General features: G+C 46.6%; 1 protein-coding gene across 1 annotated transcript; it reads left to right on the top strand.

Annotated features, from left to right (window-relative positions):
- Nucleotides 1-9332: 9332 nt before the first annotated feature.
- On the top strand, nucleotides 9333-10634 carry LOC142287286 (protein kinase C delta type-like). Its single transcript, XM_075333434.1, has 4 exons — nucleotides 9333-9535; nucleotides 9730-9792; nucleotides 9941-10492; nucleotides 10610-10634. Exons 1-4 carry the CDS (start codon nucleotides 9333-9335, stop codon nucleotides 10632-10634), a joined length of 843 nt encoding a protein of 280 aa, XP_075189549.1.
- Nucleotides 10635-20858: the final 10224 nt, after the last annotated feature.

The following is a 20858-nucleotide window of genomic DNA, read 5'->3' as shown; positions in this document are numbered from 1 at the left end:
ACTCACGGGCCCCATAGCGGCTGCATGGCTGCCACTGAACAGCGCATCTCCTCTCTCACAAAGAGGAGCAGACATCTTCTCTGCAGAGCGGGCGCTGGGCCCCTAACCCTGCCGGGCCGGTCACAGTCGTAATTTCTGTGACCACTATCGTTACGGCCTGTATGTAATAAATTCTCCGTCCTGTAATAATGTATCTGTCCTGGGCCCTGTATGTAATAATGTCCCCCGTTATGATATAATGTCCCCGTCTAGTGACCTTCATACAATAATGTCACCGTCATGGTGATTTCCTCAAACGCATTTAAACACAAGAAATAAACAATTCCTCTCCCCTTTTCTTGATCTCGCTGTGAGCAGATTCTTCTTTCTAATCCAAAATGGGTGCAGAGGGGATGGTGAGCGGCACCTGGCAGTGACGTCATGCACCGTATACAGCGGGCACGCCAACGTCAGCTGCCGACATCTGATACCCCAGCGGTCACTACAGCACATTCAGGTGCAGACAGGGAAAGCACCGGCAGCCTCCTAACTCCACAGGCCTCGTCATGGTCTCTCCCTCTGCTACTATGATCATTATGCCCCTGCAGATAGATATTATATACAGATATTATATACGGGATAATATTCGGCCAGTATAGTTCTGATGCTCTGTGGTTATCACATATTGTTTATAAATACAGATGCGAAAATCTATTCGCAGGACGCTGGTCCAGCAGCCACATCAGGGCCCCTTCCGGACCTCCTCCTACCTGCCAGCATCTCCTCCTCTTTTGATTTGCAGTCCTGTGACATATACATGACATGAGGCCAGGTTACAATTTAAAGGAAAAGCCAAGTGTGTCAGTGGGTAGGAGGGTTCACAGGGGAGAGCCTGCGGGCACAGAGTACTGGCCTGTCCCCTAACCAGGAGCCTGCAAGGTAATTCACTTTCTATGTACACCAGTCATATACCCTCCTATATACTGATATACTGTGTGTGCAGACCTTGTTATGTGCAGATAATATGCACCTGGTATAATATCTGATGTCTGTACTCATATACCATCACATATTATCCTATATAAGACAGCTGATTTTATGTACAGATAATATGCGGCTGGTATAATATCTGATGTCTGTACTCATATACCATCACATATCCTATATATCACATCTGATGTCTATAGTCACAGCAGATCATACATCATTCACATATTCTCCTGTATCCCGGATGTAATATACTATGTGCACAGACATGCTTTGGTATATACAGTACAGGATTATTTATGACTGGTCCTATACTTGGACCAAGTGGCGTAACTAGCGTTCGATGGGCCCCGATGCAAAATTTGGACCTGGGCCCCCCAACTGTACACTGATACTCGGGGTACGGGATAAGTACACCGACATTCGGGTTACAAGATACTGATGCTGACACGTGGCTCACTCCTCCAGCACCTAGCTTTCCCATCTTAAAGCCCTCTATCAGCACACAGCTTTCCTATGTTCTGATATCCAACTTGTCCTTAGCACGCACCTTCTCCGTGCTCTGCATCTTTACCTCAGCACCCAGCTTTCCTATATTCTGATATCCATCTTGACCTCAGCACCCAGCTTTTCTTTGATATCAGAGCATGGAAAAACTGAGTGCTGAGGGAAAGAGCCTTCTTCACCCAGCTTTCCCATCCCATGCTTGATTCTTTGTCCCCCATCCTTGTATATATGTCCCCATCCTAGTACATATGATATCCATCACGCTGCACACAGAAAAAAAAATGTAACAATTATACTCACCTTCCCTCTGCTGCCTGTTGCATGGTGTTTTCTTCTGATACAGTTTTTCCACAAGCACTCAAATACCCCTACAGAGAAACACACACTGTATACTGTATATGCAAAGTATTACATTTACTGTGTACCATATACACACACACACACATATACAATACAAACTATTATATACATTATATGCCCATTTCTCTACACCATACACTACCCATATAGACACTATATACTGCCAATATAGACCTATAGACACTATATACTGCCAATATAGACACATATACACTATATACTACCCACATAGACACCATATACTACCCATATAGACACCATATACTACCCATATAGACACCATATACTACCCATATAGACACCATATACTACCCATATACACACTGATATACACCATATACTACCCATATACACCCTGATATACACTATATACTACCCATATACACACTGATATACACTATATTGTTGCTACACACCGTTACATGTACTTACCTATGCAGAAGTCAGTCTCCAGGAGCAGAGGGTCCTTCTCATCCCTGCCCCATCATAAGGCAGCAGCCATGACCAGTGAAGTCTCTGGTCTGCAGGATATGGAGGACACAGCAGAGAGCAGGACTCAGCAGAACCGCCTCTGCCACTGGCTCTGCTGCCACAACTACCATGTCCTCCTCCCTCTCCCTGTGCTCTCAGTCCCGACAGCTTCAAGGGGGAAGAGGGAAGGAGAGGTTGGGCTGCACTGACCATTCACTTTCCCTGTAGCTCACAATGGCGGCAGTACAACCCCCCTCCCCCATACAGGCTGGTATACAGGGTGACAGAGCCCTCCCCTGGCTCACCACAGGCCCCGCACAGTGTGATTGCTCCCTCCAGCAGTGCCCATGTCTCCTGCACAGACCCTGCAGAAGCAGCTCCATTAGGAGCAGGGGGTAACAGCATCATCTGCAGAGTGCGGCCCTTATATCTGCAAATGACGCTGGACCGGCCCCTGCTTCTCTGCAGTCACTGGGGAAACTGCGTTTTCTGCAGTTGTTTCCCACCCCTCTCCATAGGGGCCCAGTACAAATCAATGCACCTGTCTCTCCGCCGGTGGTTCTCTTTAATAGTAGCACACCTGATCACGCTGCAGCTGCAGGAAGCCGGCAGCTGAGCTATCAGTGTGCTGATATTACCCCCTTCACCCCCGGCCACTAAAACACCCTAATGGCCGGGCCATTTTTTGCAATTCTGACCTATGTCACTTTGACAGGTTATAACTCTGGAACGCTTCAACGGATCCCGGCGATTCTGAGATTGTTTTTTCGTGACATATTGTACTTCATGATAGTGGTAAATTTAGGCCGATATTTTTTTGTGTTTGTGAAAATTTCGTAAAATTTTGGAAATTTTGCAATTTTCAAACTTTGAAAATGTATGGCCATAAATCCGAGAGTTATGTCACACAAAATAGTTACTAAATAACATTTCCCACTTGTCTACTTTACACCAGCGCAATTTTTAGAAAAAAAAAAATTTCATTAGGAAGTTAGAAGGCTTCAAAGTTCATCAGCAATTTCTCATTTTTCCAACAAAATTTACAAAATCATTTTTTTTAGGGACCACATCACATTTGAGGTGACTTTGAGAGGCCTAGGTGACAGAAAATACCCAAAAGTGACCCCATTCTAAAAACTGCACCCCTCACACTGCTCAAAACCACATCCAAGAAGTTTATTAACCCTTCAGGTGTTTCACAGGACCCAACTCAATGTGGAAGGAAAAAATGAAAATTTTACTTTTTAACACAAAAATGTTACTTTAGCCATAAAATTTTGCATTTTCACAAGGGAGAAAAGAGAAAATGCACCATACAATTTATTGTGCATGTTTTCCTGAGTATGCTGATACCCCATATGTGGTAAAAATGAATTGCTTGGGTGCACAGTAGGACTCTGAAGGGAAGGAGCGCCATTCGAATTTTTGAGTGCAAAATTAGCTGGACTCATTAGTGGATGCCATGTCGGGTTTGGAGACCCCTTGAGGTGCCTAAGCAATGGAGCTCCCCCACAAGTGACCCCATTTTGGAAACTAGAACCCGCAAATAATTTTTCTGGATGTTTGGTGAGCACTTTGAACCCCTGGGGGCTTCACAGAAGTTTATAACATTGAGCCGTGAAAAGACAAAAAAATGTTTACCACAAAACTGCTGCTTCAACTAGGTAGCTTTTTTTTTCCTCAAGAGTATAAGGAAAAAATGCACCATAAAACATATAGTGCAATTTCTCCTGAGTACGCAGATACCTCATATGTGGTGGAAAGTAATTGTTTGGGTGCACAGCGGAGCTCAGAAGGGAAGGAGCACCATTTGACAGCAAAATTGGTTGGAATCATTAGCTGACGTGATGTTGCATTTAGAGACCCCCTTGAGTGCCTAAACAATGGAGCTCCCACACAAGTGACCCCATTTTGGAAACTAGACCCCTCAAGGAATTTTTCTAAATGTTTAGTGAGCCCCAAGGGGCACCACAGAAATTGATAATGTTGAGCCAAGAATACATTTTTCTTTTTACCCCAAAACTGTTACTTGAACCAGGTAGCTTTTTTTTCACAAGGGTATCAGGAAAAAATGCACCATAAAAAGTATTGTGCAATTTTTCCTGAGTACGCAGATACCTCATATGTGGTGGAAAGTAATTGTTTGGGTGCACGGTGGGGCTCAGAAGAGAAGGAGCACCATTTGACAACAAAATTGGTTGGAATCATTAGCGGACGCCATGTCATGTTTGGAGATCCCCTATGGTGCCTTAACAGTGGAGCATCCCCACAAGTGACCCCATTTTGGAACTAGACCCCTCAAGGAATTTATCTAGATGTTTGGTGAGCCCCTTGTATCCCTAGGGGCTCCACAGAAGTTGATAACGTTGAACAGTGAAAATTATTTACTTATTTTTTACCACAAAATTTTAGCTTCAACCAGGTAACTTTTTTTTTACAATGGTATCAGGAAAAAATGCACCATAAAATTTATTGTGCAATTTTTCCTGAGTACGCAGATACCTCATATATGGTCAAAATCAATTGTTTGGGTGCACAGCAGGGGTTGGAAGAAAAGGAGCGCCATTTGACTTTTCAAACGCACAGACGCGGTGCACTGATCGGCCACTGCAGGACGCACGGTCGGATGAGATACAAAAAGCGTCGGGGATTCGGAAAAAAAAAAAAAAAAAGTCACAATGAAAATTGATCAAGGATGCCGATCAGTTACGCACATCCCTGATCAGCGTTTGGCCGCTGCAGGACGCACACACGGATGAAATGCAAAAAAACAACGTGACATACGGACAAAAAAAAAGTCCCGACGAACATTGACCACGGATGCAGATACGTTATCTGCATCACTGATCAGCGCACGGCGGGACGCACGGACGGATGAGGTGTAAAAACGGACAGGGGATATAAAAAAACCCAAAAACATTATACTCACAGTACCAGAGGATTAGCAGGAGGATCACTGACCAGAGGAACTGCAGGAAGAACAGAAGGCAAAAAGTGGACAGCTACAGGAGCAGCAGGCATGAAGCTGGACAGCTCATCAGAAGAGCCAAGAAGGACCCAGGAAGAACCCAGCGATGGAGGCAGATGTGATCGGGCCAGTGAAGACATCGGACGACCTGGTGGAGGCAGGTAGGGAACATCGGAGAGGGAGAGCAGATGGGGAGGGGGAGACCGGAGAAGCAGAGGCAGGAGAATGGGAGCAGAGTAGAGATCGCGGCAGGGGGGGGCACATCGGCACAGGCAGGGGACATCGCGGGAGCGCGCAGGGGACATCGAGGGAGCGCGCAGGGGACATCGAGGGAGCGCACAGGGGCTACAAGGGGAGCACAATACTTACAGTGGGAGCAGGAGCGGCGGCATTAACAGCGGCAGCGGCGTGGTACTACAAGTACCAGCCAGTGCACGCTGCAGACATGTTGGGGGAGGGATTCCCAGACCAGCACAGGCCTGGGGAGGGCGGTCACCTGCAGATCAGACCGCCCCACTGCACGCTGATTGGAGCGATTGCGCGTCATAGCACGATCGCTCCAATCAGTGCTGCAGGGGCTGGGGGGAGCCATGTTTGAGCTCCAGCTATGATGTGTTGTGGCTGCTGCAGCACATCATAGCAGGATCTCACAGTATCGCACTGATTCAGGCATTGTTTTAGCCGAAATCAGTGTGAACGATGTGGTTGGCGGTTCAGATTTGAACAGCTAATCACAATGATCGTCGATGGGGGGTGGCGATGCCACCCCCCTGGGGTCAAGCAAAGATCCCCTGCTGTAAGAAACAGCAGGGAACATCATTTGAAAGCCGTTGCTATGGCCACGGCAATCAAATGAACTTTAGGCAGTAAAGTTACGTCCCTGGTGGTTAAGTCACGTTAAAATAGGACGTACCTTTACTGCCCGCGGTCGTGAAGGGGTTAAAGAGAATGTATATATGCACTGCTCTCCACCCCCATAATCCAGTTCACCTCTCAGCACCGTCTTCAGTGGAAAGAGGTGGGCGGCACTAAGGGCGTGGGGAGCAGTGAATATGCATTTTTTAAGTAGCCGGCACACTGTCAGCCTCAGAGCCGCTGCTGCTTCCTGTAACCTCGCGGCACTGCAATTTGCACTGCAGGGTCCCGACCGGTCACTGTGCTGTAATTCAGCTGGATGTCCTGTAGCAGCAGTTGAGGTCAGTGGGCCCCCTGAACCCTGGGCCTGGTCGAGCAGTTGAGGTCAGCGGGCCCCCTGAACCCTGGGCCTGGTCGCAGTCGCGACCTCTACGACCGCGATCTTACCGCTTACCTGCTTGGACCTTTTTCCATTGGTGTGGAGTTTGTATTCATTGGTGACACAAGTGTTTTTTGGGAAAAAAAAAACACAGAAAGGTACTCAGAGGTCCAATAACCATGTAGAACTTGTTTACTCCCCAGTTCTCCAAATACTGGGAATCACCCCCTACAGTGCTTCTGTCCCTAGGTTTGGGGGAGGGGGACCTGGAATCCACCGAAATTCTCTGCTCACCTGGGGGATTATTCAGTCTGTCTGAGAAATTCAAGAGAGAAGCAGAAAGGCCAGCTCCCCAGAGAGACTCAGACATTTATTTCTTTCTGGATTACATCCGTGTTTCTGGACTATTTTACCCTCTGTGTGGTGGATTATTTTATTGGCCGTTTGATTTTGCTTGGAATAAATATTCTTTGGAGCGTATGTACTGTATGTAAAGTGCTGTGGAATTAATAGTGCTATATAAATGAATAAAATTATTATTATTATTGTTCATCTATCTCTCCCTCTGTTGATTGTGTGAGATTGGAGAAGGACCCCGTGACAATGTTGATGATTATGGCTTACATCCAATGAAAACTCAAAAGTCATTATCTCAGAAAATTAGAATATGATATAAGACCAACTGAAAAAATGATGTTAACCTCAGAAATGTTGGCGCCTACTGAAAAGTATGCACAATAAATGCCTCAATACTTGGTCGGGGTTCCTTTTGCATGAATTACTGCATAAATGCAGCGTGGCATGAAGGCGATCAGCCTGTGGTGCTGCTGAGGTGTTAGGGAAGCCCAGGATGCTTTGATAGCAGCCTTCAGCTTGTCTGTTTTGTTGGGTCTGGTGTCTCTCATCTTCCTCTTGACAATACCCAATAGATTCTCTATGGTGTTTAGGCCAGGTGAGTTTTCTGTCCAATCAAGCACAGTAATACTGTGGTTATTAAACCAGGTACCGGTACTTTTGGCAGTGTGGACAGGTGCCAAGTCCTGCTGGAAAATGAAATTTCCATCTCCAAAAAGCTTCTCGGCAGAGGGAAGCATGAAGTGCTCTAAAATGTCCTGGTACACGGTTGCTGTTGATAAAATACAGTGGTCCTGCACCAGCAGATGACATGGCTCCCCAAACCATCACTGATTGTGGAAACTTTACACTAGACTTCAAGCAGCTTGGATTGTGGCCTCTCCACTCTTTCTCCAGACTCTGGGACCTTAATATTCAAATGAAATGGATAATGTACTTTCATCTGAAAACAACACCTTGGACCAATGAGCCACAGTCCATTTCTTTTCTCATTGGCCCAGGTAAGACACTTCTGGCGTTGTCTATTGGTCATGAGTGGCTTGACACAAGGAATGCGACACTTATCCATGTCCTGGATATGTCTGTGTGTGATGTCTCTTGAAGCACTGACTCCAGCAGCAGGCCACTCCTTGTGAATCTCCCCCAAATTTTTAAATCGCCTTTTCTTAACAATCCTATCAAGGCAGTGGTTATCCCGATTGCTCGTGCACCTTTTTCCACCACACTTTTTCCTTCAACTCAACTTTCAATTAATATGTTTGGATACAGCACTCTGTGAACAGCCAGCTTCTTTAGCAATGGCTTTTTGTGGTTGCCCTCATTGTGAAGTGTGTCAATGATACATTCTGGATATCTGTCTGTCAGCATTCTTCTTTATACTACTTTGTTACATCATACATATTATCTTGTCGTCATTCACCATAGTTAGGTCTAGTGTTGCTATAACGTGGTATTCTTATATACCGAATGATTGATCAGGGATCACAGCTGTACAGGATAGGAGACATTGGTTTTCTTAATGTCATCGTCAATATAGGCTACTATCAGGCTGCCATATTGTACATACATAGGTCTGTGGGTTTTTATTAAGTCTAGATAGACAAGGATATTTGGACCACACTGGTGCCAACTCAAAGCACCAACTAATGTCTGCTCTATTTATTTCCATATGGCAACAGTGGAAAACCCTGTAAAGAGCGGCTGTCATTTTAATTTTCATTTCCAAAATCAATAATACACATGAAAATAAGCAACTGTGTAATATATCTTACCACAGAACACCGCTTCTTTCTCAGCTAGGACTGATTTTTATTTTTAAAATTCTCTATTTCCGGGTAAAATCTGTGAAGGCCGATTGTAACATTACTGAGATAGGTGACAGTTGGTGCTGATAATATTCTATGTAAGGGAGAGTAAGGAAGAGGGAAGAGCTAAATACAGAACTCCTCCCTCCATCTTCCTCCTCCACCCTCCCCCTCCACCTTCCTCTTCCTCCTCCACCTTCCTCCTCCACCCTCCCCCTCCTCCTCCACCTTCACCTTCCTCCTCCTCCTCCACCCTCCCCCTCCTCCTTAACCTTCCTCCTCCTCCTCCACCCTCTCCCTCCTCCTCCACCCTCCTCCTCCTCCTCCATCTTCCCTCTCCTCCCCCTCCTTTCTACATAGAATATTAATCAGTAAGAAATGTCACCTACTATTATTTTATGTGTTTTTCTGATTCATTATATAAAACTTAAAATGACAATTATACCTGGAGCAGTCAATGCATTATTCCTATAAATACTGTATATTTGCTCATCTACATGTTCCTGATTACTACAGACTGAGCGACCACTCATTTTACTCCTGTGTCTTTTGTAGTAGGAAATCCACATCCCGTCCCCCCCCTGCAGACATCTAAGTTTTTTCCATCTATTTTTCTTAGGTGGTCCTGGCATCAGTCCCCGGCCAAAACATCCAAATGGCTGTCAAAATGATCAGCAAAAGGGACAATGAGGACATCATCATGAGAGAGCGGCAGATGCTCCTGGCGGCCAGAGACTGCCCGTTCTTATGCCAACTCTATGCCGCACATCAGTCTCTGTGCAGGGCCTATTTCATCACGGAGTATCTGCCCGGTGGCAGCCTGGAGAATTTGATCAGAATGTGCGGCTGCCTGAACATCGGCAATGTTAGGTGAGAAAGCGGGAAAATACTTAAAAAGAACCAAGAGGATGGAAAAAAAAACGTGAGGTCGGGGTGTAGATAAGGGAGTGTTAGCAGGACATATTTTTACAATTTTGGATAAAGGAGGTGGGGTGCCATGGTATTTGGGGATTGTGTTAGAAAGATTTGATGACATTGATACTACATTCTGTTCTCTCCTTCAGATTCTACACTGCAGAGTTGGTGTGTGGCCTCCAGTTCCTCCACGGACAAAACATCGTCCACCGGTAAGCAGAAGTTTGCATTTTCTCTGTCCCCTTTACATGCTAGAAATATTGCCCCGCTTTCCAGGAGTGCTGTCTGCCTATTCTACCCATCACCCATCTCTTGTATCACTGAGCTCATTTCTTATTCTGTTTTCTTATTTGATTGCAGAGACATCAAGCCGGAAAACATCATGTTGGATGCAGATGGCCACATCCGTATTATCGACCTGGGCTTTGCCCATGGTGGCGTGACCTCCTCCGATACCATCTCTGGAGTGACAGGAACATTCGCTTATATGGCCCCTGAGGTGCATCGTAGAAAACGATATGGCGCAGCAGTGGACTGGTGGAGCCTGGGGATTGTGGTGTCCAGGATGGCAGCAGGACGCTCCCCATTTTACAACGGCCCCGTCAAGCAAATGGCTTACAAAGCCATGACCACCGAAAAGCCAAAGTTTCCATCCTGGCTTGATGCTGACGTTAAACATCTCATCAAGAAACTGCTGCGCAAAGACCCTCAGAAGCGGCTAGGTGTGTGCGGTAACATCAGAGCGCATCCATTTTTTAACACCATCGGCTGGGAGGAACTGGAGAGAAGGAGAGCACAGCCGCCATTTATTCCATTCAGGCCAGTTCTGGAGAACCATCAACTGCAGTGGCCGGAGCAACAAGTCCTTCACCCTGTGGCCGGATTTACCTATGTGTCACCAAGCTGGGCCCGGTAAGAGCCTCTGGGGAAAACTCCCATCAGGAGTTGTTCTCAAAGTGCAGTAATCATCATCCATTTTGTCTTTTACCCTTTTTCTGCCAATAACTTTATTGTTTCTGATTTCCTTAGGTGGATGAAAAGATCTGGACTGTGAAAGAATCCACGACCATCTGGTGAGTGACCACTGTACATACAGGACACCTCTCATATCAGTACATTGTATATGATGTTACATAGGGGAATGGTTCATTATAAAGACCATTCCTCTAAGTTAACAGAACATTTAGTAGATAGAAGATTTCATGTCTTCCTTTTATTTCAGGATGAGCCCGTGCCAACTGCTCAGAACTTAGTGCCTCCTGACCCATGCCTCATGTCTCTGCTGCTGTATATCACCTTGGCTGCCCATCAACACCATCTCTCCGTACCATCTTCATGCCGGACCATTGCCATCATTCTGCTGCCCCAGACCCTTGACTTGGCCTCCTCCGATCCTGGGCTGGCATCGGACATCACTCCAGCCTGAAGAATCACTCCAGACTGAAGATCTTCAACTCCCAGGAGCGGCCTGTGCTAACTGTCCATCTAGTGAGTTCAGGAATAATAGTTTCATCCTATAGTCCTGGGGCAGCCGAACAGCAGAATATACCCGAGCGGGTATTATCCCTGAACTCACCATAGCACAGGCCTGGTAAGTAACGCAACCACCACACATCACATGACACACTACATAATAAGTATAGGCACACACATATCACACAGTACATGTCGGCACTTAGACTAAAGCCCGCTTTACACTCTGCGATATCGGTACCGATATCGCTAACGTGCGTACCTGCCCCCATCGTTTGTGCGACACGGACAAATCGCTGCCCGTGGCGCACAAAATCGCGTGGACCCATCACAAGTACTTACCTGCCTAGCGACGTCGTTGTGACCGGTGAACCGCCTTCTTTCTAAGGGGGCGGTTAGTTCGGCGTCACAGCGACATCACTAAGCGGCCGCCCAATAGAAGCGGAGGGGCGGAGATGAGCGGGACGTAACATCCCGCCCACCTCCTTCCTTCCTCATTGCCAGCGGCCGCAGGTAAAGTGAGGTTCCTCATTCCTGCGGTGTCACACATAGCGATGTGTGCTGCCGCAGGAACGAGGAGCAACATTGTACCTGCTGGAGCAACGATAATTGGGAATGGACCCCCATGTCACCGATTAGTGATTTTGAATGTTTTTGCGACGATTCAAAATCGCTAATAGGTGTTACACGCAACGACATCGCTAACGCGGCCGGATGTGCGTCACAAATTCCGTAACCCCAACGACATCACTTTAGCGATGTTGTAGCGTGTAAAGCCACCTTTAGTACATAGATCGGCTTTGATCCTGGGATTTAATCTGATCGCCATATTTGGGGTCAGGAAGGAATTTTTCCCCCTAATATGAGGACAATTGGCTCATTCCTCCTAGGGGGTTTTCGCCTTCCTTTGGATCTATGCGGCCTTAAATAGGTTTGGTATAGTAAATTAGTAAAGAGAAAGAAAGGTACAAAAAATAAAAAAATTAAAAAAAACATTTTTTAGTTTAAAAGAATAATTTGTTCCTACAAAAATAAATAAAAATATTTTTTTCCCTTTTCATTTGTTACATAGGTTAGGTACAATACACAGGTTAGGTACAGTACACAGGTTAGGTACAATATACAGGTTAGGTACAATACACAGGTTAGGTACAATACACAGGTCTTTGATCTTGGGATTTACTCTGATCGCCATATTTGGGGTCGGGAAGGAATTTTCCCCCCTGAAATGAGGACAATTGGCTCATTCCTCACAGGGGGTTTTCGCCTTCCACTGGATCAACATGTCCTATACACATATGTAGTGGGCTAGAATGATAAATAGGTAAACACACTTTGAGAACATTAGATAAAAGGTATAAAATAAAATGACACTAGTTGTAAAAAATGTTATTTAAACCAAACGTAGACAGAAATTAAAAATAGTCCAAATAGGCAAAAATAATTTTTTTTTTTTTAATTTTCACAGGTTAGATATATAAATGAATGCTAACTAGAATAAAAATGATATAACACATTGTTTACTTCAATTTAATCAGTTAAGTGTCAGCCCTTGATCCTGGGATTTATTCTGACCGCCATACTTTATTTGGGGTCGGGAAGGAATTTTCCCCTCTGATATGAGGATAATTGGCCGATTCCTCACAGGGGGTTTTCGCCTTCCTTTGGATCAATGCTGCCCATAAATAGGTTTAGACTGATAGATAAATAATTTACACACTTACAATATACAAAAATATTAAATAACTCTTAATTATAAATAAAATCTTTTTTTTACCCCTCTACATCTTTGTGCTTGTCTTTATTTCCTTGGACGTCCATGATGTCATTATTATACTGCCCCCTATGTCTTATGACCGCATTCACCAGTGTCTCCCAAACTCCAGTCCTCACGGCCCCAACAGATCATGTTTTCTGGATTTCCTTAGTATTGCACAGGAGAGAGAACCTGCGGCGACTTTTGATGCCTCCATAATAATCCCATCTCCTGCAATACTAGGGAAATGCTGAAAACATGATCTCTTGGGGCCATGAGGAGTGGAGTTTGGGTTCACTTACATCTGCATGTGCCTCGGATGAATGTTATGTTTTATCGGATAGCCTGTGCTTCAATATTATTCTATGGAGCAGCTCTGATTAGTGTTTTTTTTGCTTGTGCTGATTTGGTATAAGAAAAAAACTGCAGCATTCTCTGATTGGCAGAGAACATTGGACGGCTCCCATTCAGGTCTATGGGTACATGCAGAACATGGGACTGCGCTCGGATAACATCTAAGTGCAGTCCGATATACGCCTAGGCAGACAATGGAGAAGATGGATAAATGAATCTCTCCATCTTCTCCTCCCCTGTGCTCCCATTCTCACATATGTGAGAGAATTGAATCTCAGTGATTGACACTCAGCACACACTCGCAGCAGAGTTTGTCTTAGCCATCTACTAGGGATATGTGATTTATTGTCACTTTATATTTCGGTAACTTCATGATTATTTTTAGATTTTGTCAGCAATTGAAAATATCGGGCTTTTTTAGTACCAGGGCACCAGGCAGTCAATATCATTTTGTGAATGTCCACATTTTAGCGCCATTTTGTTGTTTGTATCAACATTCAGTGTTAAAAAATGTTCTCACATTCCCTGTATTTCATTCTTTTTATCCGATCAGTCAGAAGCTCATGTCATCTGCATCTTGGAAACATCTCCAGAATGTGTCCTTTATTTCTTGTATCACAAAAACACTTAGATCCCGATTAATCAAAGTGCTAATACCAAAAAACAAGCATAAACCACTTAGAAAAGTCTGAAACGTTTTGGACTATGCAAATTATGCAAAATGTCGGAATTTTGTCATTTTTATGCCGTTTTGGGCAAATGCGTGGTTCCAGGGAGGACCCAAGGTAGAATGAGGCGTGGAGACATCGGCACGGCAAATTCTTCTAAAGTGACTCTGATTCATATGTCAGATATGTAACTCAAGTCCTTGAAGTACCTGACTGATAAAATGCGCTAAATTCATTTAGGGACGTGCGCTTCTTCTTCCAAAGCCCCCCAACAGTTGAACCGCCAAATTAGCCTCCCCCCCCAATCCAGTCTGGAAAATTCACCAAAATGGGGGTGATAACTGTAATTACAGAAAAACGGAGTGGTGCCAGTGGATTGATTAACCCAGTTATTGATCGCAAATTCAGCCACAGGCAATGAGGAACACCAATCACCCTGCAGAGACATGGCCAAATACAGAAAAATCTGTTCCAGTGACTGATTGGTCCTCTTCATCTGCCCGTTGGTCTCGGGATGGTAGGAAGAAGAGAAGGTCAATCTGATACCCAATCTCTTACAAAATGCCCTCCGAAATTTAGAGACGAATTGCACCCCTCTGTCAGACACCATGTTCCGAGGCACATCATGCAGCCGTACAATATGGTCAATAAACAATTTGAACAGTGTTTCTGCATTAGGTAGTTCTGCCAAGGGGACAAAATGTGCCTGATTGCTAACTCTGTCCACCACTACCCAGACCACAGTCTTGCCATTAGAAAGAGGGAGATCGGTGATAAAATCATGGACAAATGAGTCCAGGGTCTATCTGGAATTGGTAACGCTACCAATTCCCTGGCCGGCCGGTTATGGGAGACTTTAGCATGTGCACACGTATCACAAGCACACAAACCCGGCGACATCAGAGGACATGGAGGGCCACCAAAATAACCAGGTAATAGCTCTCAGGGTGGCTGAGATACCTGGATGACCCCTAATCGCGGAGTCATGGAGTTCCTGGAGAACTTGTAGCCTAAATTGAACAGGAAGAAAGAGCTTGGTATCAGGCAACGAAGGAGGTGGAAGTGAGTGGGCATCGCAAATTTTAGTCTCCAATTCGGAGGATAACCCAGCAACAATTACCCCATGCGTAAGAATGGAGGAAGGAGGTTCGAGAGGTGATATCGGATCCAAGCCATCAGATAAAGGATCGGCTTTAACATTCTTGGAACCGGGTGTTACGGTGATGGAGAAATGGAAACATGAAGAAAAAAGTGACCACCTAACCTATCTGGGAGTTAATCGTTTAGCAGACTCAATATAAGACAGGTGTTTATGGTCTGTAATCACCATAATCCGATGAACAGCCCCCCCTCTAACAAGTGCCTCCATTTTTCAAAAGCCAATTTTATGGCCAATAACTCCCGATTTCCCACATCATAATTCCTCTCCACAGAAGAACACTTTTTGGAGAAAAAAAAGCACATGGTCTTAAATTAGTTAGTGAAGCGGGTCCCTGAGAGGGTCCTGCAAGATAGGAGCTTAAATCCATACCTTGTATACCCGTCACCGGGCCAGTGGTTTGTAGAAGTCGTGGGCTGACCCAGTTCCGTGGCCCCATGGTGCACAGTAAAAGGGAGGCAAGCAAGGATTGTTCTTGGAGAAGCTGTCACCAGTTACAGTGGTGACTGGGGTCCCGGCCTCCTCCGCTGTGGACCCTTCCTCCGACCTTTCCTCCTCCAGGAGTGGAACGGATGATGTCGACTACGCCACCTGTGGTGTGCGGCCAGGGATAAGGCTGCCGCTGCAGGGTACCTCGCCAGGAAAGATGTTGGGGTGCAGCCGGGATGATATCGCTCCCCACAGGTGGAGTGGTCCCCGGGAGACAGAATGGGGAACTGGGAATCGACGGATCACAAGGCGACAACAAACAGAGTCAGAGTCACTGGGTTGCGGGTTTCATATTTTGTTTACTCACAGTTCTTTCTTTACTGCAAACACTCCGGTCGTTCCCAAGCATGGCAGAGGTCAAAGTCTGGTAGAGCAGCCTGTGGTTTTCTCCTTCTGTGCTCTCGTGTGGTGGTCCCTGTGGAGACACGGGGCTCAGTGGTTGCTCTTGTCCGCTTGCCCAGCCGCCTTTAGAAAGACAGCGTGGCTCAGGGCTCATCCCAACTGAACGCATGACCTCTTTAACCGTGGGCGGAACACTACTCAGACAACACAGGGTGAGGGAATCACAATATTAAGACTTTATTGGATCCCCAAAATATTAACGGCACATAACACATAACCAGCAAAACACACAAATGTAACAGGCAACAGAGTCTCACCCTTCCGCTGGCTCACCAGGGATTTAGAATGTCCATGCTTCAAAGGTCCCAGGGCTATTTACTCCAATCCAGCAGCACCTCGCTTTCGGCGGGCACCCACCGAGAAAGGAATAACGCCAGATTTAGGAAGCTGGCTGAGGACTGCAAAGTCTGTAGTCAGATGACTGGATTGTCCCAAGCTGGATTCCTTCCTTAGGTAGTCCTTGGTATCACAGCCGAATCCTTGCATTCAATGCTGAAGTCCATATAGTGTTATAATCCAGGTTATGGCTTGCCAATCGGATCCGCAGGTCCTAGATTGGTAAGCATGTATCAAGAGTCTCTCTGGGCAATGGACAGTCCTCCTTCTTATATCCCTGAGCTCTCCATTCAGACCATTTGGGGTCTTCACAATTGGTGGATAAGACTGGGCTCTTATTGGCTAGATTTCAAGCCGTATACAGAATATTGCAGTAATAATGGTCAATGGCAGAGAGGAGGAAGAGACAGCTAAGTTACATCGCATCCAGCAAACAGATCTTAATACAATGAGTGCCTGGCCTTCAGTGGCCAAACAATTACATGAGTCAACAAAAACTTCAATACTAAACTCTCAAGAGTCTTGTAGAACAATGAGGGCTTATCCCCCATCTATGCACAAACTATCTTCATGTCTGGCTGAATTTTAAGAACGTTAATCCATGCTAGGCATTGAGAGTCCATGTCGTCACAGTCCCCTCCTTGTCTCCGGAGTTCTTTGGACCCGCTATTCTGCCACCTGAAGCTACGGGGCTTTGTAACCCTCTTGTCCTCCATGCCACATGACTACCATTCCCAAGCTCTCAACTCCTTCCTGGCTGGCCACCTCTCCCATACTAAGTCTCTGACGGCTAATGGACCTGGAGCCTCCGAACTGGCATCTTCCTCAGCTTAGGGGTCCTTAGCCATCCACTCGCCCGGTCCCAGGTAAGGAAAGGATGTATGAAACGGTCTGGAACTGGTAGTTCCTCTGCTCTGCCTCCCTGACAGAGATGCTCCCAGAGAGCTGGTCACTGCATATGCTCTCTCAGTGCTTTCCCAAAGCGTTCTGAAGTAAAGTGAAACCAAACTGTCCCTTTTGTGACTTCATCCTGCACATGCCCCCACCTAAGAAATGTTCCCTTTGCCTGTGTTTGTGCTACAGAAACAGACTTAACCTCTTCCTGTCAGGGTGGAAGGACACTATAAAATACATAAAAATACATTCAACACAATACCCTGTAGCACCCAGTTTCAGGGGTGCTACATTCCTCCAGAGCGAAACGCAACACTCCTGGGTTGCAAGAGAAAATTACACCCCAAATAAAAAAAATGTCATAGTCAACAAATAACACGTCCCTTTTACTGGGATCCAATAAAGGAAAGGAAGAAGCAGGATGAAAAAGAAGAAAAGGAAGGAAAAGGAAACATTGGCATAAATCAAGTCATTAAAAAAAAAACCAAGTCATTAAACATTCTGGAACAGGCCTCCTTGCGACACTCCAGGGGCCTCCAGGTACCCAGGTTTGGGGAGCTAGAATGACAGTCCGATCCCGGTGCGGGCTGCGGTGCTGGGCTCACTCTCCGGCCACCATTCAACAAGGCTCGCACCCAGTCAGTCCATGTCACCTCGCCATCTTCTCCTGGTCCTGGGGAGGCAGGGTTCCTGGCTCCTAATGTGAATTTCCAACAAATGGGGTGGGCAATTGTTTGCCGACTATGCCAGTTGTGACACCCCACGCAGCTTCAACTCCTTCCCAGCTTGCCACCTCTCCCATACTAAGTCTCTGATGGCTAATGCACCTGGAGCCTCCTAACTGGCATCTTCCTCAGATAAGGGGGTCCTCAGCCATCCACTCGCCCGGTTCCAGGTAAGGAAAGGGTGTATGAACCGGTCTAGAACTGGTAGTTCCTCTGCTCTGCCTCCCTGAGAGAGATGCTCCCAGAGAGCTGGTCACTGCATATCCTCTCTCAGTACTTTCCCAAAGCTCTCTGAAGTAAAGTGAAACCAAACTGTCCCTTTTGTAACTTCCTCCTGCATGTGCCCCCACCTAAGGAATGTTCCTTTTGTCTGTGTGTGTAACACAAACAGACTTAACCTCTTCCTGCCAGGGTGGACGGACACTATAAAATACATAAAAATACATAAAATACAATACCCTGTAGCACCCAGTCTCAGGGGCACTACATATCTGTAACTAGGGGAATACCACCGCCATCCCAGCCGGGAGGTTATCCATGATATGACATAAAAGAATCCTGATGAAGGGAACCCACTTTGAGGAGGAACTCCTCAGACACAAATTTAACCACATTCTACGACAATGGTGTCTTATCAATGGTAATGATATGAATAGGAGTCTCTAGCCTTAGGGGTACTTTGCACGCTGCGACATCGCTAGCCGATGCTAGCGATGCCGAGCGCGATAGTACCCGCCCCCGTCGCACATGCGATATCTTGTGATAGCTGCCGTAGCGAACATTATCGCTACGGCAGCTTCACATACACTTACCTGCCCTGCGACGTCGCTCTGGCCCGGCGACCCGCCTCCTTACTTAGGGGGCGGGTCGTGCGGCGTCACAGCGACGTTACACGGCAGGCGGCCAATAGAAGCAGAGGGGCGGAGATGAGCGGGATGTAAACATCCCGCCCACCTCCTTCCTTCCGCATAGCTGGCGGGACGCAGGTAGGAGATGTTCCTCGCTCCTGCGACTTCACACATAGCGATGTGTGCTGCCGCAGGAACGAGGAACAACATCATAACATCAGTCATTCCGAAATTATGGAAATGACCGACACTACACAGATCCCTGATTTACGACGCTTTTGCGATCGGAAATAGGCGCATCTAGGCTTTACGCGTTGCGACATCGTTACTGGCGCTGGATGTGTGTCACTTTCGATTTGACCCCGACAATTTCGCAGGTGCGATGTCGCAACGTGCAAAGTACCCCTAAGTGTCCCTATCTTAACTTTAAACACCAGACTAAAGTCAGTGAAATTCATCGAGGATCCACAGTCCACGAAAACAGAGGCAGAAAGGCAACACTCTCCCATACAGACTTCCACCTTCAACAGAATCTTTTCAAATGAGGAAAAGGGTACCCGAGAGTCTGCGTAACCTCCTCGACCATCACCCAGACTAAAGGGTACTTTACACGCTGCGATCTCGCTAGCGAGCGTACCCGCCCACGTCGGTTGTGCGACACGGGCAAATCGCTGCCCGTGCCGCACAACATTGCTTACACGTGTCACACGGACTTACCTTCCCTGCGACGTCGCTCTGGCCGGCGAACCGCCTCCTTTCTAAGGGGCGGTTTGGGCAGCGTCACAGCGACGTCACACTGCAGGCGTCCAATAGAAGCGGAGGGGCGGAGATGAGCAGGACGTAACATCCCGCCCACCTTCTTTCTTCCGCATTGACGGACGCAGGAGATGTTTGTCGTTCCTTTGGGATCACACATAGCGATGTGTGGTGCCACAGGAACAAACAACATCGTACCTGCAGCAGCAACGATATTATGGAAAGGAGCGACATGTCAACGATCACCGATTTTGGTCGTTTTTGCGATCGTTGATCGTCGCTCCTTGGTGTCACACGCTGCGATGTCGCTACCGGTGCCGGATGTGCGTCACTAACGACGTGACCCCGACGATATATCGGTAGCGATGTCGCAGCATGTAAAGCACCCTTTAGGCTTTTCCTGGTGGCTTGGCGGTTGGAGGGCAAATGGGACAGTCCTTCTTCCAATGTCGCAAACCTCCCCAATAGAAACACAACCTCCTTTCCCGTCGCCTTCTCCTCTCTTTCTCCTTTGAATTAATGGCACCAACCTCCATGGGTTCAGGATGTGGAACAAACTCGAGCTTGACAGGACAAAATGAGGTCTCTCGCAGGTTCATCCCTCTCTCCTGCAATCTCCGATCTATACGTACTGCTTGATTCATGGCCTCCTCCAAAGAACTAGGTGGAGGATGAAGGGCCAGAGTATCCTTAAGATAATCAGACATTTCTCTCCTAAACTGGCATCTTAAAACAGAGTCATTCCAGGACACGTTGGTGGACCACTGCCTGAACTCAGTACAATACCATTCAGCTGTGTGACTGCCCTGAGCGAAACCCATGATCGTATCCTCTGCCACCATGACCTGGTCAGTTTCATTGTAAATGAGTCCCGGGGCATCAAAAAACCTATCTACCGACATACGTTCAAAGGCTGTCAGGGGCAACAAGAAGGTCCAAGTATGAGGACCCTCTCTGAGCAAGGAGATTATTATCCTCATCCGCTGGCTCTCATCCACAAAGGATCGGGGTCTAAAGGAGAAAAATGATCTACAACTCTTCCTTAACATAAAAAACTTCTCTATCTCCCCAGAGAATGTATCAGTAACCTTAACCGTTCAGGAGAGTGTAGTGAAATATCATCAGGATCCGGCTGTCTAATGCCGCCTGAACCATGGAACCCTGGAGGGTTTTACCATGGCCGTTAGCTCCCCCTGAAGTTCATTATGGGCAGCGGCCAGAATTCTATGCTCCACAGACAGATCCTGCATCATCTGGTTAACTCTGGCATCTGATCCACAAGTGCACATAAGGGGTCCATAACAGGAGGAAAAGTATGGGCTGGTTATAATGTCAAGCTGTACAAAGGGCTGGTGGGAAGTAATACAGTGTATTCCCCACTAGGTGGCAGTAGTGTAGTGAAGGAGAGTCAAAGTAAC

Source organism: Anomaloglossus baeobatrachus, chromosome 2 (genome assembly GCF_048569485.1).
Source record: "Anomaloglossus baeobatrachus isolate aAnoBae1 chromosome 2, aAnoBae1.hap1, whole genome shotgun sequence".
NCBI lineage: Eukaryota > Metazoa > Chordata > Amphibia > Anura > Aromobatidae > Anomaloglossus > Anomaloglossus baeobatrachus.
Note: the sequence above shows the minus strand (reverse complement) of the source record. Positions and strands in the feature narration are given on the sequence as shown.

Excerpts from the sequence above, each read along its gene's own strand:
- LOC142287286 (XM_075333434.1), top strand. The coding sequence starts at position 9,333 with ATGATCAGCAAAAGGGACAATGAGGACATCATCATGAGAGAGCGGCAG. Across the intron at positions 9,793-9,940 it reads GGACAAAACATCGTCCACCG|AGACATCAAGCCGGAAAACA; the intron begins GTAAGCAGAAGT and ends ATTTGATTGCAG. Across the intron at positions 10,493-10,609 it reads GTGTCACCAAGCTGGGCCCG|GTGGATGAAAAGATCTGGAC; the intron begins GTAAGAGCCTCT and ends TGATTTCCTTAG.